Below are 26,170 nucleotides of genomic sequence, written 5' to 3' on the forward strand. Positions count from 1 at the left end.
AGGCACGCGCACACCGACCATCGCTACTTCTTAAATCTAAACCACCAACAAAGCAAAATGGAAGGCCGTGGGTGGCAGGGTCTGTTTCTGCAGGCACCTTCAGCACCATTCCGTGCCCCCGAGAAATGCCGGGTCTGAACCCCACATAGACGACAGACCAAAGCGGGGAGAGCCACGACCGACAGCCCCTGCGTGCCTGGTATGTGGGGCGGGAGGCCTCTGCTTTTTCTCTGCGCCCCCGGGAGGGCCGGGCATGCGGGGCTGCCAGCGCAGAGCAGGATGCCAGGCCTCGGCTGCGGGATGAGCTGGGAGCTCGCCCTCCTGGGGCATCGGGTGGGATCTGCCCACAGGCAGGCCTGCCAGGGCAGGGGGGCAGGGCCCCTTCCCTCCCCAGCAGCAGTGGTACACCGAAGGTGCCCCGGGACAAATGGATGGGCACTGTGCCCACCTACATCTGCCCCAGTGCAGAGTCTTGTGCCCAGGCACAGGTTCAGGGCTGGAAAGGAACCCTGAACCAGGATGACAGATGGACAAGATGATGTCAGAGAGACAGAAATGATTCCTTCACACGTCGCAGTCTTCTGCAGCCTCAGGCCCTAACAGCTAAAGGAAGACTCAGAGTCCCCCCTTTCCTCCAGAAGCTGCATAAACTGAGCTATGCAGGATCATCCTCTCCTGGTGCCTTAAGGGAACCAGTCTCATTGCGCAGACTCAATGGGTAACCTGAGGTCAAGTCAGGCTAAGTTACATTTAGAGGGAGACTTTCAGGCCCACAGAGTCAGTGTCAAAGGGATTCTGCTACAAAGTAACCAGATCAGTCAGGCAATCCCACTTGCCTTGGCTTTGTGCCTGAGGAATGGCAAAAAGTCTTCCTTCATTCCACCCTTCCATGAGTCAGGCTTTAGCTAGCTCCACCAGTAAGTGCCTGGCACTCCTCCCTCCTCCTAACCCCTCAACACTGACTGCCCCCTTCTTTGGTCCTCTTTGCCAGTTAGTGAGGTGTGAGGCAAAAGCGCAGGGTTGTTTCGGTGTGCTTCCCTTAGTAGGGATTTGGAACATTCTTCCACGTGGTTGTGTATGAGTGTATCTGTCACAGAGCTTCCCAGGTAGCTGAGAAGAGCCGTATGGATGATGATCAGCTGTGTTGACTGAAGAGGCCTCACTGTTGATCTATCTACAATTCAACTTCAAGCTAAAGTCAGCCACTTGAGCCTTCCCTCGTGTTACTGCTACCGCCAAGAAGTAACCAGAGTAAACCTTGCTGAACAAGGGAAAAACCAACAAAGCTGAAGCCACTTAAGCTCATACCGGCTTTGACCCTGAGTCATTTGGTGGTTCATGGACTTCAGGAGACATCCCTATCTTCAAAGACTTTCCTGATCGTAGCTTATGAGACTGTGGATAGATCTTGTTTATGGTCTGTTGGAGACAATCTTATCTCCAGTGACCCCCCTAGCTTTGGTTAGGGGTCTTTCAGAATTATCCTGTTTTTGGAGACATCCCCATATCAAGCCTTGAACTCAGAACCACTTATTATCAAGGATGCCTTTTGATTTGAGTCCTGGAAATCTTGACTCCCTCCCCCTGGGGATGGGGCCCATTCCTCTCTAAGCCCACCTTTCCCTCCCGAATTCCTTACCTTCCTTTGCTTAAGAGGAATACAAACCCTCCCCACCCATTCATTGCCTGGTGTCCTCTTCAGCACAGGCTGGTAGTTATTGTTTCTCTTGCCTGCTTCATTCAAACCTTTCTTTAACTTCACAGGCATCTTCTTCTGATTTTCTCCCCTTTTAGGGAAAAGGGGGATTTAAATCTTGAGAACTGGTCTTTGTGTTCTTTGGTCATCTTTCCCTTTGGGAGAAAGAGACCTAAATTCCTTCAAGCGTTTGCCTTGGTTTACATGTGTTAGTAGTTTGCTATTGTTTTGAGAAATCTTTGTTCTTATGTTGACTGCCTATCTATTAGGAGATGGCATTTGATCATCTATGAAATGACTACTTCTAACCCCCTCAGTAGGAGACTTTGTGACTTTGAGAGGTTGGTTAGTAAGCAGGAAATCATTTCTGCAAAGACTTCTCAGAGAAAATGGAGTGTTGCTGGGGAGGATACTGCTGCTGAAATGTGCCCCAAAAGTCTATGCCAGGCAAGCTTGACTTGGTGAGTTACTCAGACAGTATGGGTCCAAGGTGAATGTGCAGTATCTATTCAGCTGTAAAACTGTCTTTACCTCCTGAGAGAATACTGTATTGTGTGGGAAGTATATGCTAATCTGTCCTTTGGATTTAAGAAATTTTTTTGTGTGTGGTGGAAGAAATAAATAGTAGTCCTGTACCTCATCAGTTCTTAAAGTGTGGACTAAGTGTGGGCACACTTTCAGGGTGTCTTTGAGGTAAAAACTATCTTCATAAAAATACTAGGATCTTATTTGCCTATTAAAATATTCTTCCCTTTTCTAACTATGTATCTGTGTGAGACTGGTTTTTTCCTATAAACTTTATCCAAAACAACATACTGCAGCAGATTAGATGCGGAAGCAGATACAAAAGTCTAACTACCTTCTACTGTGCCAGACATTAAAGAGATTTGCAAAAATATGTAAAACAAAGCCACTCTTCTTACTTTTTTTGGTTTGCTTCACAAAATATAATGTATCTCATAGCAAAAACAAATGACCTGGAAAACGGATTGAGGAGAAAAAAAAACAAGAATCACTCAACTATCTGAACACTGTGACCAAAAAAAGGATCTACACCTCCTATTTTGAGAAATTAAAAAAAAAAAAAACCTGCCCAGAACTCTTTAAAACCAGCAGGCAAAGTGGAAATAGAATTAATCAGTCACCTCTTAAAAGAAATCACAAAATAAAAACTCCAGGAACATAATAGCCAAAATCCAGAGTTCCCAGGTCAAAGAAAAAAAAATACTGTAGTTAGAAAAAAAGAATTAAAGTTCTGAGGAGCCACCGTCAAGATCACACATGACTTAGCAGCCATCACTAGAAAGAAGGGGAGAACTTGGAATATGATGTTCCAAAAGGCAAAGGATATTACAGCCAAGAATAACTTGCCTAGCAAAACTAAGTATAATCCCACAAGGGAAAAAATGGATGTTTAATGAAATAGGGGGGTTCTGAGTATTCCTGATGAAAAGATCAAAAATGTATAGAAATTCTGAAGTTCAAACAGTAGTGAAGAGAAATTAAAAAGGAACATATGAATGAGAAAATAAACAAGGATAAACTGCTTACATTCTGGCTTGGGGACAAGATGCATATCATCTATCTGTCTATTTGTCTGTCTATCTTTGGTCTTATGAAGGACAAACACAACAACAATCTATCTATAGCCTCCATGGAAGGAGTCCAATTAGATAAGGCCTGGGAGTGGTTCTGTTATGTCTTGATAATCTTGAGAGAATAATGAAAAGAAAAGGGAAGGGGAGCACCCTGGAGAAGGAAAAGGAAGGTAATGGAAAATCATCTCACATAATCAGGGTGTGAAATTAGACATCTCCACAAAAAAGGAAGAGGACGGTGAGGGGAGCAGCCAACCCGTCAACCTCATCTCGTCTGAACTTATCAAAAGAAGAAAGAAAAGTCACCCACACAACTGGGGACAGATATACATTTCATTCAAGAAGAAAAAAAGGAAAGGAGAGAATGGAGGAGGGGATATTAGAGGGAGGGTAGATTTTGAGAAGGATTCATTCTAAGCAAACAAAAAGATTTATAAAAAATATTTATAGCTCTTTTGAATGGGAATGTGCCATAAATTGGGGACTCTGAGCAAATTATGGTATATAAATGTGGGGGGAATATAACTGCTAAACTTCTATCAGCATGATGACCAATTAGGATTCCCACTTACTTTCACATTATAGACCATGATAATTGAAAATGTCCTTAGAAAATATCAAGTGTTTTGGGGGAAATGAGGGACTTTCTCCCAAAAAAGACAGAACTTTTCCCCTTTTGTCACCCCCCATGCTGTAAAATATTTACTTCCATTATTCAATTTAAAAAATCTTAAAGGGTAAAACAATTGAAATAGATGAGTGCAAAAAACCGTAGCATCTCTAAAAACTAAAAGTGAAAATGAGGGGGACCATGCCTTGTCGCCTAATTATAATATTTTCCCCAAATTGCTCTTCTGTAATTAAATTTTTAAAAGAGTTATTGGTACCTCCTCTGTTTGAAATGCTTCTAGAAGCTGTGGGGGATACGATGATGATTAAAACATCGCAGCTCACCTTTGGGACCATAGTTTGTATGTATTCTATTGTTGGTGTGGGAGGTTTGGCCAATAACTAATTTAAGAATTGAAATACACTTTAAGCAATGATGTTTTAAAAAGAAATGTTCTTTGAAGAGACCAATTTTCTAAAATGTCACCAGGATGAAATCTTTTTCACTTGTAGGTGCTACTTTAGAAAGGATACTGCAAGTTGGAACATGCTGAGATCTTAAAAATAGGTCGTCCAAGGACTGGTTAAAAGAATTGGGGATATTTGGCTGGGGAGAAGCTTTCTGCTCACTGTCCCTATACTTTTGCAAACCAAAATATTCTTCTCTTAAGTGCTTTCTCTTCCCCTGTTAGAATGTAAGTAAATTCTCTGAGGGTGGGGACTGTCTTTGTTATTTGTAACTCCAGCCTTTATCACAATGTGCAGCACATAGTAGGTGCTTACGTTCATTCAACATTCCCAACCAAGGGATCAGGGTTGTGAGAATAGAGAGGAGGAAAATTATAGGGAATTATTGAAGCCAGAGAATTAATGTCAGTGGAACGTTGAAAGTGAGAAAGGAGTCAGAGGTGATTCTGAGACTCTAAACTGTAATTCACTTCTGTAAGATGGGCATTCTTTCTTTTTATCTTAGAATCTACTGAAATGTGTGCATAGTAGGTGCTTAATAAGAACTTGTTTAAATGAATTACAGCTTCTGTAAGATGGGCATTCTTCCTTTTTATCTTTGAATCTACTGAAATGTGCGCATAGTAGGTGCTTAATAAGAACTTGTTTAAATGAATTACAGCTTCTGTAAGATGGGCATTCTTCCTTTTTATCTTTGAATCTACTGAAATGTGTGCATAGTAGGTGCTTAATAAGAACTTGTTTAAATGAATTACAGCTTGGAATCTCAGAATCACCTCCGACTCCTTTCTCACTCTCAACGTTCCACTGACATTAATTCTCTGGCTTCAATAATTCCCTATAATTTTCCTCCTCTCTATTCTCACAACCCTGATCCCTTGGTTGGGAATGTTGAATGAACTGCCTTTGTGACTGGCTATTTCCCTCAACTGTAAAACCAACTGGACTAGGTGACCCTAAAGGACCTTTCTTGCTCTCAAACTCTGATCCTGAGAAATATAAAATGAGGAGGTCCATTTTGATGAGCCACAAGGTCTTATCTTGGGTAAATCCTTTTATCTTAGAGCAAGAAAAAGCGTGAGAATAGAGCTTTGGGGAGGAAATCCTTAGGGTAGCAAGAGTGTTGTCCAGGTTCCTTTTAGGACCTGGAACCCCCTCCACACCTTAGAATAATATGCCCTCAAGTTCTATTTTCCTAAACTTAACAACAGCAAGAGCTAACATTTATATAAAGCTTCAATATTTGCAAAGCACTTTATTGATGTGATCTCTTTTTATTTTCAAAAAACCCCTAGGAAAGTGGTGCTATTTTGATCATTTTACAGTTGAGGAAACTGAGGCAGAGGTTAAATCACTTGTCCAGAATTCCACGGCTAGTAAGCATCTGAGACTAGATTTGAACTTGGGTCTTCCTGACTCCAGGCCCTGCCCTTCAGCCCCCTGTACCACCTCAGGTGCCTATTTTAGCTCTCTTCTCTCCTAAGGGTGCCAGACACACTCTTTTGATGGCAGTGCTTTTTTTTTAGTACTTGTACACGGATGGCACCTTCTTTTCTCACATCCTAGCCTTCCCTTATGGTTTCCTCTGCTGACGATTCATCTTGTTGCTGAAGTTCATCTTTTATTTAATAAAAAGGTGTTATTACTAGAGGCTCTTTTATCCCGAGTTTTTGCTTTATTTTCCTTTGTTCTTTATCAGCCATGGATGATGGGTGCCATGTTGTTTACTACAAGCAGTCCACTGGATTAGAAATTGCTAACAAACAACACTTTGCCTCACTGTGGCAATTGTAAGAAAAAATGAACATGCCACAGCGATAGGGTCTGCTCAGTCATTTCTTCTCTGCTCCCCTCAGTCCTCCTTCCTCCAACTCCTTTTTTGGTTCAGTCCTGATTCCACTGTAGTGAGGAGGTTTAGGGGAGAGTATACTGGGGGAGTATTTTACTACTTCCAGTCTTACAAGAATTGCCAGAGCAAAAGTGTTGAACACTGGAACCATGGGCCACATTGCTCTCCAGTATGACCAGAACCAGATTAAAATGTAATTGGGAAATATTTGACAACATAAGTAAAAAAAATACAATCGGACACAGATAATGTTAATATGTGGTTTTCTAAGTCAATATGCCACCATAGGATCCTTAAGTAATGGTTAGTGGCCCCCAGTTTCTATATGTATTTGACACCACTGGCCTAGGACAGCCTTCCTTAGTGCCTTCTTTGTGTAAATACATGTCAGGTAAATTATGAACCCAGAACAGGCATTGGATCTAGGAGATATGTCTCATTTCAGCAGAAAGTGCACACTAAAAACATGGGGAGGAAAGTGGAAAGATGAAAAAGTGTGAAAGCCTATGTATTTTATTTAGAAATACAGAAACTTAACTCTTTACTTATTGTGCTCGAAGGTTTGCAAAATGCTTCTACAAATATTATCTCCTATGATCCTCATAATACCCCTGGGAGTCAGGAGCAATATTATCCTGATTTTACAGCTGAGTAAACTGAGGCAGCCAGTGGTGAAGTAACTTGCCCAGGGGTCCCACTGTTACTATGTCTCTGAAGTCACGTTTGAACTCAGGTGTTCCTGCCTCCAGGCCCAGGGCCCGATCCACTAAGTCACCTGTATATAAGGCTGTCACCTTATAGCTTCAGATCAGTTAACTTCTGTTGTTTCTAAAAATGCACTCAAATTATTGCTTTTCAAACTGTAAAAAAAAAAAAAACAACTGTAGAGAAGGAAACTGAATATACCACTTTGATTAAGGAAACAGAAAATGAAATTCAAGCAAACACATTTTTTTGTGAACAAATCTCCAGCTTATCTTTATTAAAAACAACTGAGAAAATATAAAAATAGCTTTTCATAGAGGTTAGAGAAATAGAGCTATGCAAAATTAAATTATTTCACACACAGAAAGACATGTTTTGGAGGTAACAATTTATAATAACTTCTTCAAAATGCCACTTTTCTATTAAATACACATGAAAATGTCAAAACTGTTACATTTTTTATTTTTAAAAAGTTTACCTGATGGCTACATTCCATATCATTTGTAGGAACTAAGGATAAAAGAGAAACAGTCCTTCATCTGTTCACATATTTGGGTAGAGCAAGAAATTTCAAGAACCAGTCAGCCTGATTCCTTGAATTTTAATCAGTCCATGAGCCAGAGACCTTACGTCAGTGACAAGTGATTAACCACACCTGTGCCTTCCAGAATTGCTAAGAAGATGGCACCAACTCCTAAGCTCAGCCTCCTTCCTCGTCCAGGTTGTTCTTGGATGGAAAAATACTGCTGCTGGGCTCATTTCTAGATTCCTACATATTTATTATTCTTTTCAAAGCCCAAATGAAAGGCAAGGACTTGCACGGTTCAGGGCTGATCACTTCCCAGGGAACAGCTCAGAGACACAGGGTAAAGATGTAAAGTAACTGTGATTCTTGGATGGAAAAATCCTGATCTATGCTCAGCAGTACTCGGTACATAAAGCTGTGGGTTAAAAAAAGAATGTTCTGCAGTGCATTTGTATGCGGTCACCTCCTTGGAGGTGCAGGGACCTGCTGGGGTATGTCAGATCTCAGTCTGAGAATGCTTTCACATTACTCAAAGGAAGCACCTGTCTCTTTTTTCAGCTAGAGTGTACACCCCCTTTCCCCTTGAATAAAGTGCCAAGTCATCCAGAACTATGGCCTGGTGAGACTGTCAAAGGTTCTTGGTTTCAGGGGTAAATGGAGGCAGATATCTTCAAGGCAGACATCTTCAATGCAGACCCTCAGACTAGACTCCTTTCACTCACCAGTTGGGAATCAATAACCAAAATGATGCTGGCTGTTTTTAAAAGCTGCCCTTGCATACTGGGCTGCAGCGGGATACAAACATGAATACTTTTTCCTTTTGTTTCCAAAAGCCATTGGAAACCACAAAATTTCATTAAATAAAAAAAAAGTTTTTAAAAGGTATCCTCACAGATACAATTGGAATGATGACAATTCTTGACCTTTATTTAGATCCCTGCAGGATTTCACTTGGCTCATGACTGTCTAGCTTGGTAAATGACAAAGGGATCATTTCCTCAGTTTTAGAGAAGAGGAACCAGGTCAGTGGTATTGCCCAGGGTTATGGGGAGTGATTAAGAGGGTGTGTGTTTGTGGGCATGTGCAATTCAAACAGATCTCTTCTGCCTCCAAGTCCAGGGCTCTCCCTTGGCCCAAGGCTTTAGTTAGTTCAATAAGCCCTGGGAAGTCCATGCATCTATGCTCTAAGCTCTGGGGGAGGAGGGGACGACTCTGCCTGGCTCTGACCCACAACTCCATGGCATACAGCATGTTGCAGACCATGCATTCTTCTGAAGGAAGAATCCTGATCCTGACATGTACCAGCAAATGGCCTCAGACAACTTATTTAATCCTCTATAGGGATCAGTCTTCCTTAGTCAACTCACTGACAAGCATGTATTAAGCTCCTACTATGTGCCAGGTGCTAAGGCTACAAATACAATATGCGAAATACATGAAATAATCTGAATACATGAATAAACTGGATACTCTCTAAACTTTCTTTTAGCTATAAAATCCCATGATCTGACCAGGGTGAGCTGGGGGAGTCCCGCTTGGAGGTCTTGGTAGCCCTGCTCCAGTCCCAAGCTGTGAAAAAACATACCAGGAGGCCCTTCCTGAACCCCATGGGGGCTGCACACAGGACATGCAGCCATGAATGGCTGCCATCTTTGCCAGGTCCCTCCATTATCTCACACAAAGCTTTCTCATTTGGGGGGAAATTCTCTTAGCATCAAGATTTCTTTTTTCTACTAAAGGGTAAAATGAATCCTAAAACATTTTAAGAGTGTCTTAATGAAGGAAAACCCAAATGCAAACTTGCATGACAGATGAATCAAGGGTGGATGATTTTTACCAGTGGGGTTAACTTTACCAATGGGATTCACCAAACCGTTCCTATAAATGGGGATCATACTGCATGTAATAAAGAATTTGGTTTTCAAAAAGCTGATTTAATTTTTAGGAACTAGTCGATTGTGTAAAAACAGGATACATCTACACTATAGCTCAGAACAAAAAGTCCTGCTCCTGAGCAGCTGGTTCTTTAAGCCTGATGCCTGAAGAGGTGAGTGTTACGTGGCTTTCATTCCAATGATTTCTTGACTGCAGGAGAAAGAAGATCTGAACCGGTAAGGTTTCAATGCTTGCATCATGAAGAAGACTGGATGGAAATGACCAATATTTAAGATGATGGGAAAACAGAGGCACAGAACTCTAGAGCTGGAAGGCACATTAAGATCCATTTAACTCAATCCTGTAACTTCCTCTCACGATAACAGTGACTCTTGTTTGGAGGCCTATGAGACTGCTAGTGGCCAAGTCAGGACCAGAGCACAGGTCACCTGGCTCCTGGGCCTGCATCCTTCAAGTCAATATTAAACCCAAAGCAAACACTCTGTGGTTTTGGATATTTTCCATGATATATTCTTCCTGAAGGCAATTTGATACTGAACTTTGTACACATTATTTCCAAATATACAACAAACCAACACATTTAGCAAGATGGCATACAATATAATGACAATAAATTAACAACTCCGTCTTCCTATATACACACAAAGTATCCTTTCAAGAGTCCTGCCAGATGAGGAAGTGGATGATGCATCTAATGAGAGTGGTCAGTGACATCTGAGACCATTTAAAGCCATTTCTAGGACACATTAAAGAGAGCTGTCATCTCAGGGTGGGTTTCAGTGTTTTAATGATGGGTGCTCCACAGCGTCACTGGGTGATAAGGAAGGGGCATCACGTGGCCAAGCCAAAGGACAGTTTAAATGCTAGTTCGATGGCAATTTCAGTGACTGAGTCATGAAAACACACGTAGAGTTCTTGAGGCTTGGGTTCTAAGAAGAGTCTCCTATGAGGAAAAAGAAGGCCTCGCTAACTTTGGCAGGACACCCTGCTTTCCTTTTCACTCAACTCAGCTTATGCTTTCAAGGATTTACCGCAGCTCAAAAAGCCACTAGACAACAAGAGGAAGGGGGCAGGGGCCGGAACACTTTCTTGGGACAATTACCAAATTTTTATATTGGCTCAATTCTCTTCCTTGCTCTGGAGGACAAAAGATCCATTTTATTGACATTCATTACTAAGTTCCTGGGTTTCCCTTAAAGTATCAAACACGTAGCATGCTTTCACTTGTGATAAAAGTGATGGTATTGATTTGCCCCCTCCAAGCTCCTTCATATTAATTAGGGAAGATGCCTGATGCTCCTTGGCTTAGGACTGTCTTCTTGGCTTTAAACATATACTATCAGCCAAGTTCAATAATCTGGGTCAGTTTGTTCTCAGTTTGGTGATAGGAGGGAGGTTGAAATTTTACTTGCATCTCTTTAAAGACCACCATTTAAAATCAGGACTTTAATTGTTCTAGTTGTAACAAAAGGTTCTGTCACAGACAGATTCAGACCTCCAGGCTCTTCTGGTCCCATTTCCTTAATTTACATACAGAGGAGGCTGAGGACTCATCTGAGGCCACAGAGGCCAGGTCTGGTCTTTAAAACCAGCCCTCCTTCCATCAAAGGTCCTTGTCTCAGTTCTGATTAGGTGACTCTACTGCCTATTCCAATGACCTCCCTCCTGGGTTATGGGAACAACTTTGTAGGGTCCTCCTGCTTCCAGTGTCTCTCCCTTTCCATCTCTCTCCTGTAGAGGACCCCCACATTCACCTTCACACAGAATCTTTCTATGTTATATATTTGCTAAAAAATCTTTACTGGTCTCCCACTGCCAACAGCGGGGTGTCAGGATCAAGAGCGACAACTGGGATTACTCTGATATAGGGAAATCGGGGATGGGGGGACATCCTTTCACCAAAGTTGGGCAGCACATTCTCTGAACTGAGAGACTACTTCATTTGCATGGGGTCATACAGCCCCTCTTCTTTCTTTCTCTTCTTTTTCTCTCCTTCCTGATTTAGAATCTGGTTCCACATCTCCCTGCCTCTCTAGTTGGGGTTTATGCCCCCACAGATCTCCCACTATGGTAAGCACGGACTGAGAATTTCCTTTGTTCCAATGCATGTGCCTCTCCAAGCAGTGTAAACGAGCTTCCAACCATTTTTCCAGGACATTGTTTCCACTTACCCAACAACCCAGTAAGCCATGACTGGGGGTGGTTTTTTCTGATCTGTCCAGTTTTCAGGAGAACATTCAAACAACACTCCATGTTCTTTCACAGGACTGAGAGAGGATGCAGCATGAGCAGACTCTAAGTTGTCTTCAACATTAAGGGTCTTCTTTTTCTATAAGTTAATGGGAAAAGCATTTATTCATAAAAAGCAAATTACGTGCCCACATATTGAGATGTTGAATCAATGAACAGGAACTGTAGGACACAAGAGGCCAAGTATCTTGTAGAAGTAATTTCAAGAGGTTATTCTATAAGACATCTGAAGCCCTAGCACTCTGAACATTATTCTTTTTTCTCTCCTGAACGTTATTTCTAAATTTCACTTTTTAAAGCCTGTTGGAAATAATACCTCATTTCAACCTTGCAATGAATGCATAGTTTTAAATCCAACTTTCCTCTAAAGTATATGCCAGAAATGGGAAATAAGGAATGAGGGAGTGAGAGAATTAGGTATTTAGTTGTGTATAACCAAGAACAAAACAGATAAATCTGATGAAAAACCAGAGATAGGCCAAGAATGTGTGGATCCTGAAAGGTTCTGTGTCTAGAGGCAGTGAGAGTGGAGGGGTCCCCTGGGAAAGCTTGAAGATGGTAAGAAAGTCCCAGGGAAAGAAAAGGCAAAGCTGACCATGCTACCCCAAAGCAGATGTGAGGACACAGGGCATACTGGCCCAGGAACAAACATTTATTAAACATTTACTATATGGCAGGCACTGTGCTAAAGCAGATGTGAGGACACAGGGCATACTGGCCCAGGAACAAACATTTATTAAACATTTACTATATGGCAGGCACTGTGCTAAGTGCTTTATGGTTATCATCCCATTTGATCCTCACAACAGCTGTGGGAGTTAGGTGGTACTATTATTTACAGCTGAGGAAGCCAAAGCAGATAGGGGATGACTTGCTTACCATCACAGAGCTAGTGAGCATCTGAGGCTGGACTGGAAGTTAGGTTTTCCTGACTCCCAGGCCTCGTGCTCTATCCACTGTGTCACCTAGCTGCCTTAAAGATAAGTAAGTCAGAGAGAATACTAACCAGTATCAAAAATGATTGCAAACAAAGAGCCTCCCCAAGAACAATTCTGTAACAAATGCAAGCAGAGACTCAGAGGGAAAAAACCTGACTTTCCACTAAGACTGCCTGAATACCTAGGATAAATGAAGCAAGACACAGAAAAAATGGAATAAAAGTGCTGCAGGAAAGAGATGGAACTCGAAAAAAGATCAGAAGAGAAAGTGTTAATCTTGCCCAAGGAAAGGACTCTCTGAAAATCAGAATAGAGCAAAGAAAAATCAAAGGCTCCACCAGACAAAAGGAACTATCAGAATAAAATGAAAAGAAGCAGAAAAACAGACAAAAATGTAAGACAGCTAACACAAAAAACTGACCTACCTACAAACCATGACAAGGAGAAATGACTTGTGAATCACTAGCTTCCTCTGAAACCGTGAGTTAAAGAAGCTTGTCCCCTACACTTCAAGAAATCATAAAGGAACCCAAACTAATTAGAGCTAGAGAGCCAAGTAAAGATAGGAGGAAGCCCCAAAGGAACAGTCCCAGGAACACCATGACCAAAATCGAGAGCTCCTCCATGCAAACAAATGACTATAAACACCCTAATACCAAGTGAACTATACTTAGGGTCATAAAAAATTAAGGAGCTTTTGGTAAAAACCAAAAGCGATCTTGGACAGGCAAAAGGATAGACTTATTTTTTCCCCCACTTTTTCTTGCTTTTTTTTTTGTTGTTGCAAGATGGCTAGCATGCAAACATGTTTTGCATGACTTCATATGTATAATGGGCATTACAGTTATTGCCTTTTCAATGGGTGGGGAAGGGAGTGGAAGGAGGAAAAGAATTTGGAACTGAAAATAAAAAGGAAAAAAGTGATACACTTAAAATGAATACTAACTTGGCCTGCAAAGCTAATGATAAAAACTTACAGGGAGAAAAGTGGCTTTTTAATGCAACAGAGTTCACTTTCAAACCTTCCTGATGAAAAGACTAGCTCTGAATAGGAACTCTGAAATTCAAAGACAAGTGTCAATGGAAACTGGGAAGTATACATTTATTTGAGTTACTGGAAGGAGATGGGTGATGATGTGGTGCTAACATTCTAATGGGGCAGGAGGGGGAGAAGAAATGTGTCCTGTCATAACCTTCATGTCTTCATACTGTACAGACAGAGTTAAACATGGGACACAGAAGTCTGGGGGGAGGATTAATTCTGTTCTGAGAGTCTGAAGAAGAGACAGCAAAGGGCGTAATATATTAGTGTAGATGGAAGGAAGAAGGGGTGTCTACTTCTCATAACTGGGATGGAGAAGGGATCAGGGACCTCACTCTTCTCTGAAGTGGCTGGACAGACACACAAGTAGCCACAAAGTCTAGTGTAGGAACAGACAAAGTTCAGCAGGGGGTCTGCAGGAGGAGGTGATGGTTAAAATGGGGGGGGGGGGAACTAGTCACAGATCCTGAATCTCATTCCAAGAAAGAACCAGGATCTAAGGTTACTTTTTCAAGTTGTGGTTTATGAATGGAATATTGATAAGAAAAGATGAAGGAGGCAATTTCAGAGAATCCAAGGTGACAGGAACTGATACATAATGAAGTTAGCAGAACAAGGAGAATAATTTATAGGAGGAAAACAAGGTAGAGAAAACACCTTTGAACACTTTGATGTCTCTGACCAAAGCAACCTTCTCTTCAGAGGACCTGTGATGGAACACGCTACCGCTTCTCGGCAGAGAGGATGCGGCCACTTTGTGGATGCTTTTGTTTGTCTATGCTCATACATCACAAGGGCTTTTTTAAAAATTCTTTCTTCAGTCTTGGTTTTTAATTGGGGAGAAGTCAGGGATGGGGTTTGTAGCAACAGAAACGTCAAAAAAAAAAAAGAAGTCAAATGAAAGAATGCACAGAGGAGAACCAAAGGAAATTCAGAAGGAAATAGAGATGAGCTGCAGAAACTTGAGGCTAATGTGGAATTCATTATCTACTTTTTAAAAAAGCAGGAGATGCATAAGAGAGATTTCCTATAGTGTCCTCTTTTGTGTTCACTCTGTATACTCTGTCTGAGGTATTTAAGTTCAGAATTTAAAACAGGAAATAAAAAACCTTGAAACCCAACAAAGTGTTTCTGTAACAAACACTGAAATTCTATGCACTGATCCTCAGAGTATTTATCTTAAAATATTTATTTATTATAATCATTATTAGTTTATTTATTATACTCTTGTCAAACACAAACAGTACATATGAATAATATCATTTTAAAATTGTAAGGGAGGTTAGGGATGAGGACGCTGATGCCCAGGAATATTAATTGCCTTGTCTAATGTCACACAATGTGCTGTTACAGTCAAAATCAAGCCTCGTGCTAAAGTCTCCTTAATTTCTAGGATGTGGGAATTAGGACCACACACACACACACACACACACACACACACACACACACACACACACACACACACACACTTAACTCTCCTTCTTGGGAGCCCAGATTATTGTCCGTACATATCTAGTCACAAAAGAAGCTTTGGCTTTTTATCCTTTGGGAATTCAGATGTCTTTCTTGCTTTGCTCTGTCATTTAACAGTATTGTAAACAACCCTCCACTTGCAGAGATGGCCTGGAAACCACTCGCATCCCAAGCCACTACAGACCTGAGCTTCACTGTGGACTTGGATTTTAATTTGGACCTGAGCTCTGCTCTTTACTAACTTGGTGACCTTAGGTGAGTCTAAACTCTTTCCCTTTCTGGTTCTCAGAGTGGTAAAGTGAGGGGGCTGGCGTATATGACCCCTGGGGTCACTTAGAGCTTGAAAGCCTCTGATGATCCCCTGAAAAGTGGGCTTTTAAAAAAAATCCAGCCCTCCCACCAAAAAAGCAGGGAGTTTCTCCGGTTGGCTGGAGCCTCCCCTTTGGTCAGTGGCTCCCCTCACTTTTGCATCAGATACATTTTTGACAATGTATTTATTTTACACAAATTCTCCTACCCAGGTTTTTGACTCTACCACAAGGTCTCTTTTATGGATTCCCCTGGAAACACCCTTCAGGCTGCCACTGGTGTTGTCATTTGGAAGTCAAGTGGATAGTGACTGTGTCCACAGTTCCTAGCCTGGTACTCCAGTGGGCGGACACAGAATTACCCACAAAGACAATCCCTAAGAGATGAGGTTTCTTGGTTTTACCTTTTCAGTGCCTTATCCAGGATCCCTGAAGGCATTATACCACTTTTCAGTCGCCATCTTCCCTGTGTCTTTCTCAGAAGCAGCTGGAGCCAGTCTGAATGATTACTGAATTTTTAGAGTGGGCATTTATACCTTGGAAGTCAGCTAAAGCTATACATCAGGGCAGCCAGGTGGTGCAGTGGATAGAGGGCCAGGCCTGGACAAAGGAAGACTCATATTCCTGAGTTCAAATCTGGCATCAGACACTTACTAGCTGTGTGACCCTGGGCAAGTCACTTAACCCTGCCTGCCTCAGTTTCCTCATCTGTAAAATGAGCTGGAGAAGGAAATGGCAAACCACTCTAGTATTTTTGCCAGGAAAACTCCAAAAGTCAGATACAACTGACCAACCACAACACAAAGCAGGGTTTGATTTGTCATTGGTTGAAAGGGATGGAAAATATGTTAATTGTACTGATTAAACTTAGAAGTGTATCATGTGTATGTTTTCTCCTCTGGAGAGCTGGCTATTAAACATTTACCAGCACTCCACTACTCCTCTTCTACTTATTTCTGGACTCAATTTTCTTCCCAGATGCAGTGTCTGTATAAAATATAGACTGATGATCTAATGTGACGGACCATTGCTTGGTGACCTGTCTTTTTAATCCCCTTTGTTCTTAGTGTACCTTAGAAGGTTAAACCCATCTTTTTGGCATTGCTGTAGAAAAAGCTTCATAGCATCTGGGCTCAGTACAATTTATAAATGTTATCTTAGAAAAAAAACAAGGATTCTTAATTTTGTTTGTAGGGTGTAATCCTTTGGTAGTCTAGGGAAACCTAGGGACCCCTTCTCAGAATTTTTTTTATGAACAAAATATATAGAATTACAAAGGAAGTCAATTATATTAAAATAAAAATGTAATTTTTTTCTTGTTCAAATTCACAGAAATTTGTGGACTTCTAGAATAAAAGTACTAAACATTCTCAACATTAATAGGGAATCCTTTGGTTTGTTTGTTTGGATATTACCTCAGATATCTCAGCGACAATGGCAATTCCCTTTAATGCTGTCTCGCTGTTGGTACTCAGGTGATCACTGAACAAAGTGATATGCAATCCCACCTGTCACCTGAGCCTTACATACATATATGTAACTTAAGTGTGGAAGGCTGTACTTTGTTCTGGCCAGTCTAATGCCGTTCTAAAAATCAGCAAGTGAATCTGCCTGGCTCTTACACTCTCTACACATCTTTTTCTCAGGCACAGGCAGGTACATCTCAGTCACCTTTATGAGTATAAAGATGGAGTTGACTATAGAAAGTCACCTGTGGAAGCCTGCCTGCCTCATATATAAGATTTTATAGAAATAAGAAAAAAAAGGTACATGTGATGAAGGTTGCTGACTTCTTCTTGGCTGCGTTTTTGGGTAAAAGTACCATTTATGATCTTTTTTCAGTCTTTTGGCATCTTTTTTTTGTGTATCTCAAGAACTGATCCCTCAGTGCCTTTAAAACTGCCTCACCTCCATCAGGGGCTGCTTCTGCATATGTGTGGGGTTAGGTTCTGGCTCTTTCTGGTGCCTCCCTGGGCTACATGCCTGATTCTCCTGGACTTCCTGGCCATGCCTTCAAGCAGGGCACCTTCATCTCCTCCCCTCCTTTACCTGCAACTCTCCAGCAAAGCCCCCAGAGAACGTAAGTTCCTTGAAGGCTTTCTCCTTGTGTTTATATTTCTAGCACTTAGCACAGTGTCTGAACCCATCGACTGCTCTTTGACCTGCTGACCTTCCTCAGGTACTGAAGGGAGTGGGCCCACGTACAGGAATCGTAGCATTGCTACACATGATGAAAGATCACCCAAAATTTCAGCAGATGTTTCATTTCCGGGCTGTTTTGTTTTATCTACAAATATTCTTGCTTTAATTAGTCTTGGCTTAGCCCATTTTCTCTTCAACTGCCTTTCACTACTTAGTAATATGACTCTAGTTCTAATTTTCCTTCATACAGAAGGATGATGGAGACTGATTCAAAAATGAATGGACTTCGCAATTAGGGGATCCCTGCTAATCTCAAGAGAGCATTTTCTGCACAGTTATGAGGAGAGAAACCAGATTGCACCCATACCACTTTTTCAAAGGGTGTGGTAGTGAAAGTGGGATTGGGGGAAAAGGGGAAGGAAAAAGGGAGTAAGGAGAAGGGGAGTGATCCCTGCTGTAGGAGCATTTTACTGGGGAGAATATTGTGAATGGTGAGAACCAAAGATTAACTGTGGTCACAAACAAGCATTAACTTACCCCATCCTTCAAGGACTGCTGGAAGATTGTTCGAATGGAAAGACAGCAGCGATGGAAATTCTTTATTAGTTGAGGGTGGATAGAACCATTGAGATGTACCATCTCTTCATGAGTTGGAGTAACAAATATTCCTTGCACTGTTTCTAAGGCAACATAGTGAAAAAGTGTATTCTCAGCGCCAGACGTCAACCTTGGAAAACAATAAGGAGGAAACAAGTGCATTTCTTTCAACTAGACAGTTACTTCTCTCTTCCCCTTTAACTGATACTGCTCAAATTAGGTCATTTTAATCAAGCGAGAGACTAGAGTTTAGTCTACACTAGAGGAAATCAAAACGGCGTCATTTCAACTCATTTAACAATGATTTAATCTAGCAAACAAGACAAGTTGGTTAAATACTTTTTTCCTACCATGGTTGCTAATGAAAGACTTCCTTGAGCCATATTTTCCTTTATTACCTATGAGACTACGGTGTCTATGAGAAGAAAAAACCAGTAAGAATCTAAGGACCAACCATGTGCCATGTACTGTGCTGGAGTCTGAAATACCAGACAAAAACAGAAGTCTTTACTCTTAAGCTATTTAAATTCTATCGGAGGAAACAAGTGAACAACTAAAGACACATACGTATACATATGTGTATGTATATGTGCATGTTCTGATCTTGACTGGGCTCTGTCTTTAAGGCAGCTTTCAGAATCTTCTCTTTGATCTAGAAGCTCTGGATTTTGGTTATGACGTTTCCTAAGTACTTTCAGTTTGGGATTTCTTCCAGGACCGTTTTTCTTCTATTTGTCCTTCTGTCCTCTGATTCTAATAGCATTAGGTTTTTTTTCTTTGATAATTTCCTGAAATATGACATCTAGGTTTCTCGTTTGGTCACGATTTTCAGGAAGTCTGATTATTCTTAAATGACCTTTCCTTGACCTGTTTTCCAGGTGAGTTTTTGAGAGTAGAAAGCTTACATTTTCTTCTGTCCTCTGGAGTCATTAAGCTCAGTCAGCTCCATTCTAATTTTTAGGGAATTTGCTGCTTCAATCTTCATCTTTTGTTCTAAATTGCTTTCAGTTTTTTTCCTCTTATTTTAGTTTCTTTTGTGATTTCTTGCTTCATTTTTTCTAAGTATTCTTGTAGTCAGTGAGACGACAAGACTACTACTTTCCCTCTGTAGCCTGGCCTGCTGTGAAATTACTATCTTCATCTGGGTTTACCTCGTGGGCTTCTCCCAGCCCATTTTATTTCTTGTTTGGTGTTTTGTCTACTCATATTTTTCCTTCATGGACTTTCCTAATGCTTGGAGGCTACAGGTCCATTTCCTGAGGTCTGTACTAACTTCCCTGGTGCGCCCCCTTTCCCAATCTCCTTTCTCTTCTGGACATCTTTTAGTACAGTTCTGGTCTTGATGGAAGGTGTGTGTGTGTGTGTGTGTGTGTGTGTGTGTGTGTGTGTGTGTGTGTGTGACACAGCTGGACTGCTCCCTAACTTTTTAGGTCACCATCTTTATTGGACCTATGAGATAAATGATTATTAACAGTCTACACTGTGGGGACTTCAGGGAAAAAGGCCACAGATCTGGGCCCTGGTTATCTGATTGAACCTCTATGCATGTTTGAAGTAGGGCAGGTGGTAGATTAGGAGGAGGGTCCAACAGGCCCGGCTCCTCTGGGCTGGGCATGTGGTCAGAATGTGGAAGGGTGCACAACTGCCACTGATCCCTCCTCTGGGCTTGGCCGCTATCTTTCTCCCAATAGAATAAAAAAATCTGGAGTTTTGTTACCCCAAGTGCACAAGAAAGCACCGAGGAAGACACTCGCTGGCCTCAGCCTCCCCTACCGGGTATTCAGCTCCTGCTCTGGCTAAGCTGGTCCCTCAGAGTGCTTGTTTTATCCCTGTCCTTTCAGGGGCTCTCCATTGCCTCTCTGAAAAAATACTCTTCTCTTTGGTTTTTAAACTCCTTTATAATCAACCCCAAGAAGACTCGGGGCTCATAAGCTTTTCATTGAACTCTTCCATCCTTGTCCATGACATGCCCTTTCTAGGCTTCCGCACAAATGGCCCTGTGTCTGATCCTCTCTCCCTCACCCTCTGACTTACAGATTCCCTGGCCTCAACTCAAGGGCCACCTATTACGGGAAGCCCACCCTGATTCCCTCCTCCTCAAAAATATGCTGCATCTACGTTGCCTCCATTTTGTATGTGTATACCACATAAGCTTCCTAAAGGCAAGGCCCATTCTGCTTGTCACTTTGTATTCCCAGCACATCATGCAGTGAAGAACACACACTTGGCAAGAGCTTAACATGTGTTTGCTGAGTGAATGAATAAGCATTATTGATAATGCAACATGCTGGTGGTGGGACACAAGAAACTGTTTCTTAAAGATTACATTATTTGCTATTATCAATCATAACAATTTAAAATACTTAAAAAAGCTAGATATGCTTCCGAATTCTGCTTTCTCAAGAATTTCCTCACTCAAAAGAAAGCTAAAAGCTTGATGAAAATGAATATTAAACACGTTTCTTACTTCATGGCATCAAACAGTTCCATTTCTTTTTCCGAAAGGTCCTTTTTTGGCCTTCCTAAGTGAAAAGGATTTGGAAGAGTAGCTTTCTTTTTAGTGGCCTGGAAAACAAACAATATTTCCAAATCTAGTGGATTTTTCTCCTGAACAGAATCACAAACATAACCCATTGCAGTCATACTGAGCAGACACACTCACCAATTGTTGACAGGTATCTGAAACTGAATGAGGTGGTGTTTTTTTTAAGACTACACTTTTAAATGAGGTGCCTCAGTTTATTCTAAGCTAAAACAACCAGAATGGATTTTCTGTAGGGACAGACACAGGAGGTCAGATATCCATGGTCCACTCAGCTCAGTATTCCAACGCCAAGTGAAAATCACGGAGCAGGCCCAGGTATTGAGCTGGGGGAAGGCAGGGCTGGTTTTCTAAAGTCAACCTTAAAGGTTGTTTGTAGCTTTTCTTAGGAATCACATGGCTTTGCAAGCCATGAATCCATCCAAACCCTCTTTGAACCCATTAGGTTTCCTTCCTTTACTAACTTTTAGGATGACTTCCACACGTTTATCACTTATGTGAAGGAGTTCAGCAAATCAAGAAATATGAGGATGGGGGTGGGCTGGAGGGGAATGATGAAGCTCAGACTGAATTACAGGATTTCAGAGATAAACGCATCCTCACTTGGCTACTGTTTGGAAAAATGGTAGAGGGATCCAGTGACCTTAAGGCCGGATGACCTTCCCCACTCAGAGAGTCTGATTCTGGGCTTCTAAAGATACCTCCTCGTTCTGGTCCTCTGGGGTTTGGTGAAGAACTTCCCTTTCACTTTGTTCCTCTCAGTACGGTTCTCTGGCACTGCTCCCATGCCCCAGCCACAACGTCTCAAGCCTGTCCTCATGCAGCAGGCAGCCAGCAGGCGCTCCACTCTGGACCTGCCCCCAATGCCTGAGGCGTCATCTTCTGTGGGCCTCCTCTGTCATGCTTCTAGTAATCTCCTCACAGTGTGGAGGGTTAAGTCAAACACAAATGTGGAAAAGCGTTTCCACAATGGACAGATTTCAGGCAGAGTACAGGTGAGAAAGGGCCTCTGATTGCTGGGCTATGCCCATGGCAACCAAATCCTGGCAGTACTTTTCTCATAGTGAGTCACTGGGATTTTTATCTGACCTGTCAGTACTTTGGAAATTTAGCCTTGACAATGCGCCTGGGGTGGGTTGGTTCTGGGTACATGGCAGAGCTCCAGACCCAGGCCTGCCTTGACTGAGGCAGAAGTCTGAAAGACTGGCTCTGATTTGGATTTTTCTGTCCAGACTGCCTAACCCAGCCCTCTCCTTACCTGATTCACAGTGCAGGGCTGAACAGACCAAGGGACAGGTTCAACCAAGGATCACCATTCCTGGACCACTTGTGCCCCTAGAATTGTTAACTTTTCTTGCTAAAAAGACATCTGATTTATAAATTACTGGTCTGTTAACTATGGTGAAAAAACCAACTCAGCTCAAATAAGGTGTGTTCTGGCATCCCTGGAAAGGTGGGCTCAGAAGGGAATGGAGAGCCTCGTGTGAACATACATACCTTGAGCAAGGCGCCACTGGCTTGTGCACCCCCAGGACTCTGAGCTTCCTTGGCTCCCTGCTTTCGGAGTGAATCTGGGGTCATGTGTGGGCTGGGGACACCACCTTCCCCAGGCCCTTCAGTGCCACTGTCGGAGCCCCCACTGCCTCTGGAAGGACTGAGCTTACGTGTCTTTAGAGAGTAGTCACTAAACAGCCTTCTTCGGCTGGAAGGAGAAGTGAGGGCCCTGGACGTGTGTTGGAGCTTGGTGAGGAGAGGGGAAGAGGTCAAGCTTTCAAGTTTATCTCGGGAGGAGGGAAGGAACCAGTCTGCACAAGACAAACAGGGGTTTGAAGGAGAGGCCAGCCTCTCTTCGAGGCTGGCCTCGACTCCCTCCAGCTGAAGCAGAGTGGCTTTGACCTGGTCCACATAGATGCAATCAGGTCCTGGATGCCCGACAGCTTTGGACGCACATCCTCCAGCTACTAGTAGCACACACAGCAGATAATGCTTCTGTAAGAAAACAGTTATTGAGGCAGGTTATACTAGAGGGGGAGGGACTACCGGAAAAACACCTTTGCTAGAGTGGTGTTATCTAACATCACAAAATCTCGCAGCTAGAGACGATCTCAGACACCATCTAGTCTGCCAGCTGTCAGTCCCTCCCAGGGCATCATCTGCAGGCCTCCCTCTGGCCATGCTGGTCACAAGAAGTGAGGTGAGCATGGCCCGTGGGGTCAGCGCGACATCTTTCTACTCTAGACACAGTTCCTCTCAGGGCAGGCCCAGGTTCTTCCCAAACCTGCTCACATGAGTGGCTCACGCTGAGCTCACAGAACTTTCCCTCTTTTTCACCTGAATTACTATCTAGCCACACACACATCCCCCATGCTGTCCTTGGGAAGCTGATACTTGTGTTCAAGTACAGAATTCTACATTCTTCTCCATTATATTTCAGTTTCTTAGATTCATTCCATGAGACTGGCCTTTTGAAACATTCCTCACAGAATGAGAGAATTTTAGGATTGGAAGCATCCTTGGTCCTCCTCCCCTTCTCCCAATCCTTCTTCTAACAGACCTGACCCTTGGTCATCCTTTGAAGGCCATCCAGGACAAAGTCCCTTAGCTTTCCACTCTGGGACAGCTCCCATTGTCACAGAAATTCTCCACTGGGAAACTCTCCATTCTGCCCTCTGCGGCTGAGCCCTCATCAGGCTCATCCCTCGTCACCTTCCAGGCTTCTGCACCTGCTAGACTTTCAAATACTGGAGGCCAGTGGTCCTCCCATGGGGCTTTTCTAGCCTAAATGCCTCTAGCTCCTTTAAAGCCTCCTCTATGACATGGACTCAATGCTCTTCCTCCACCTAGTAGGTGTCCTCTGGATGCTCTTTAGAGCTTATGAATGAATGAATTTATTATTAATGAGCACAAAGCACTCTCCCTGAAAAGCAGACAGTCCCTGCTCCATTTTAACGGGGAAGATCACACATACAGAAAGTTGCCAATTATCTTCTTAAACCAGGGTCCCTAGGCTGGGAGACAAAGCTCCCAGAGAAGCCTGACCAAAGAGTCATCACCTCCCCACTTTTTACTGCAGCCTGAGTCTGTGGCAGGCCACACCTGACTGCTAAAACCCCCAGACTTTCTAGCCACACTGCTCTCTAGCCGTCTCTGAAGTAGAAGCTGATCTTTTGTATACGAATGAGAACTTTGCACGTATCCCTACTGAACTTCATCAGATCAGATCTAGGGTTTAGCACAGGGCACAGCACATAGTACACAGAAGACACTTAATAAATGCTTAATGACTGATGGATTGATCTACCCTGTGCTCTACCCCAGGAGTGCCAACTCAAAAAGAAATGGGTGCCATTACCACATGGAAAAGGATCCTGCTGGCTGCATGCTGGCTGGGCAAACCACATGTATTTATAGATTTCTTTTTATGAATACATCAAAATTGAGGAGGGCTTACATTAGTCAGCTTTGGGCTGCACTCAGATGTGTTGTGGCCCACACATTTGACCCCTCTGTTCTAAGTCACTGAGGTCTGCTTGGGTTCTGACTTTGTCCTCCAGCATGTTAGTCATCCCCCCTGGCTTGGGTCATCTGCAAACTGCATGAGAGGACGTCATTGGCTTTATCCATATCACTGAAGAAAACGTCAAGAGACCTCCAGCCATGTTGACATTCAACCATGAATGATGGTGACTCTCTAGTTTACATCTCTCCACCTTTTCTGGAGCAGGAGGAGCTACTTATCCAAAGCTTTGCCAAAGCAAACTCTAGGCTCACTTTATCCAGTGTTCTCCTCAACTAGTGCTTTATTAACCCTGCCAAAGAAGGATCCCATCTCGGTGTTCATCAATCACCTCACCTCTGTAACAATCCATTTGAGAACTTTCCAGGAACAGAAGTCAAGTTCACTGGCCTCTAGTTTTCTGACTCATTTTCTTCCCCCTTTCTGCACATCAAGATAACACAGACACTTCCAATCCCGCAATAACCAGTTTTCCATCATATTTTAAGCGTCCAGTCTTAGTAAATGAACCTGCCAATGCTTTTAATAGCTGAAGACAAAGATCATCTGGGCCTGTTCATCTCCAGAATCACACATACAACCCTTTTGGGCAGTTAAAGGCTTTTCTATAACCTGCCCTTCCTACCATTCCTAAATAAAGTTACTGTGATTATGGTCACTTTTCATGGCTGAGATGAGGCTACAGTTCCCTGAACTTGTTTCCTGGGTAGTTCACTCAGCTATAGCTGAGTCAAAGTGTCCTATTCATGTAAATAATAATCACTTTTCCTCTCCTTCCCTTCTAGACCACACCAAGTATCTTAGGTTCCTACCAGAAAACAGTCCCAACCCTGCCCTGCCAGTGCTGCTGGTCACCCAGCAAGATGTACAGTGATAAAAGCTCATAGGCTTGGGACCCAAAGAGCTGGGTTCACGTTCAACCCCCAGCTCTACAATTCATTGCCTGGGTGACCTTGAGAAAGTCACGAGACTCTGGGGTTTCCTTACTGGTGAAACAAGGAGGTTGAACCAGATGAATCTAAGGTCTGTGATCATCCCAGGACCCTTGAGGCCAAGGGTTCTTCACCTCTTTGGTGAAGGCCTATGGATCCTTTCTTAGACTCATGTTTTAGAAAAATAATTGAAGAAAATGCAAAATTTCAATCAGAAGTCAGTGAAAACCAAGATGTAATTTTTTTTTCCTAAACAAATTTATAGGCCCCACATTGAGAACCTGGTTAAGAACACTAGATACTTGGGAACTCCACACAAATCCATCCAGAATTCTGCACTCCTTTGACCATATCCTGAATTCCTTACTTTCTGGTGGTACCCACCTTTTTCTCCCCTGAAGAAACTCCTAAAGGGAATCCTGAAATGTTTGCCCCTCAATTTCACCAGGGTTCCCTAATATTCAAAGGAAGGAGCACAGTCTTTTCAATCCTCAACCTTTGATTTGATGAATAATCTGTATTTCCCTTTTCACTTAAAAATCTGTTCTGAAAGTCAGACATGGGAAGGGGTGTGGGAAGTGATTCTAAGAATGACCAGAGACATAACTTACCAAACCAACAATTAATAAAAAGTATCTTCCCTCAGACTCCTGGAAGACTTGGGAATCTGGTTCAGAAGTGGGATGAAGGTGGTGGCGTGGGAATACTTCTCTCCATATGACCAAGTGCCCAATCCTCTGTTCTGAGACTAATGGGAGCAGGCAATAATGCCGACAATACACAGAGATGTCAATCAGGTCATCGATGGGCAAGTGGCTGCAAATCAAATAACCCTTGGAAGGGAAGGAAGCACAGAGTTGGAAGTCACCTCAACAATGTCTCCTGAGAGGCTTCCTAGGTCATAGGCAACAGGATTCAATCCTTTTTTTTAGACTTGAGCCCCTGAAGGACTCACAACTTATGTTAAATGCCTAACATGGCAGGGTGTTCATGCCTACATGAACAGAACCTGATGAATGTCCTTGAGGAGCTCTCAGTGGACAAGGAAAGATGAGGCATACACAGAAAATCAATAACTAGGA

The 26,170-nt window shown here is 42.6% G+C and overlaps 1 protein-coding gene and 1 long non-coding RNA gene across 6 annotated transcripts in view; one reads left to right on the forward strand and one right to left on the reverse strand.

The window, feature by feature from the left end:
• On the forward strand, nt 1-8,025 carry LOC140514371 (uncharacterized). Its single transcript, XR_011970574.1, has 2 exons — nt 1-199; nt 7,433-8,025. It is a non-coding gene; the product is annotated as an uncharacterized lncRNA (long non-coding RNA).
• The window catches only part of INTU (inturned planar cell polarity protein), a 70,277-nt gene continuing 51,276 nt past the window's right edge, over nt 7,170-26,170 (reverse strand). For 2 of the 5 annotated variants that reach the window (XM_072624609.1, XM_072624612.1), the window contains exons 11-16: nt 25,700-25,921; nt 22,137-22,628; nt 20,565-20,662; nt 18,038-18,227; nt 11,519-11,676; nt 7,170-9,594 (exon numbers count right to left, since the gene is read on the reverse strand). In XM_072624609.1, the coding sequence (XP_072480710.1) occupies nt 9,441-9,594; nt 11,519-11,676; nt 18,038-18,227; nt 20,565-20,662; nt 22,137-22,628; nt 25,700-25,921 (1,314 nt within the window). In that variant the 3' untranslated portion in view covers nt 7,170-9,440. Of the gene's footprint in view, nt 10,291-11,518; nt 11,677-18,037; nt 18,228-20,564; nt 20,663-21,340; nt 22,629-25,699; nt 25,922-26,170 lie in introns of those variants that run through there. The other 3 variants (XM_072624610.1, XM_072624611.1, XR_011970573.1) reach the window with 3 other exon arrangements.

Source organism: Notamacropus eugenii, chromosome 7 (assembly GCF_028372415.1).
Source record: "Notamacropus eugenii isolate mMacEug1 chromosome 7, mMacEug1.pri_v2, whole genome shotgun sequence".
In the NCBI taxonomy this organism is placed as follows: Eukaryota; Metazoa; Chordata; class Mammalia; order Diprotodontia; family Macropodidae; genus Notamacropus; species Notamacropus eugenii.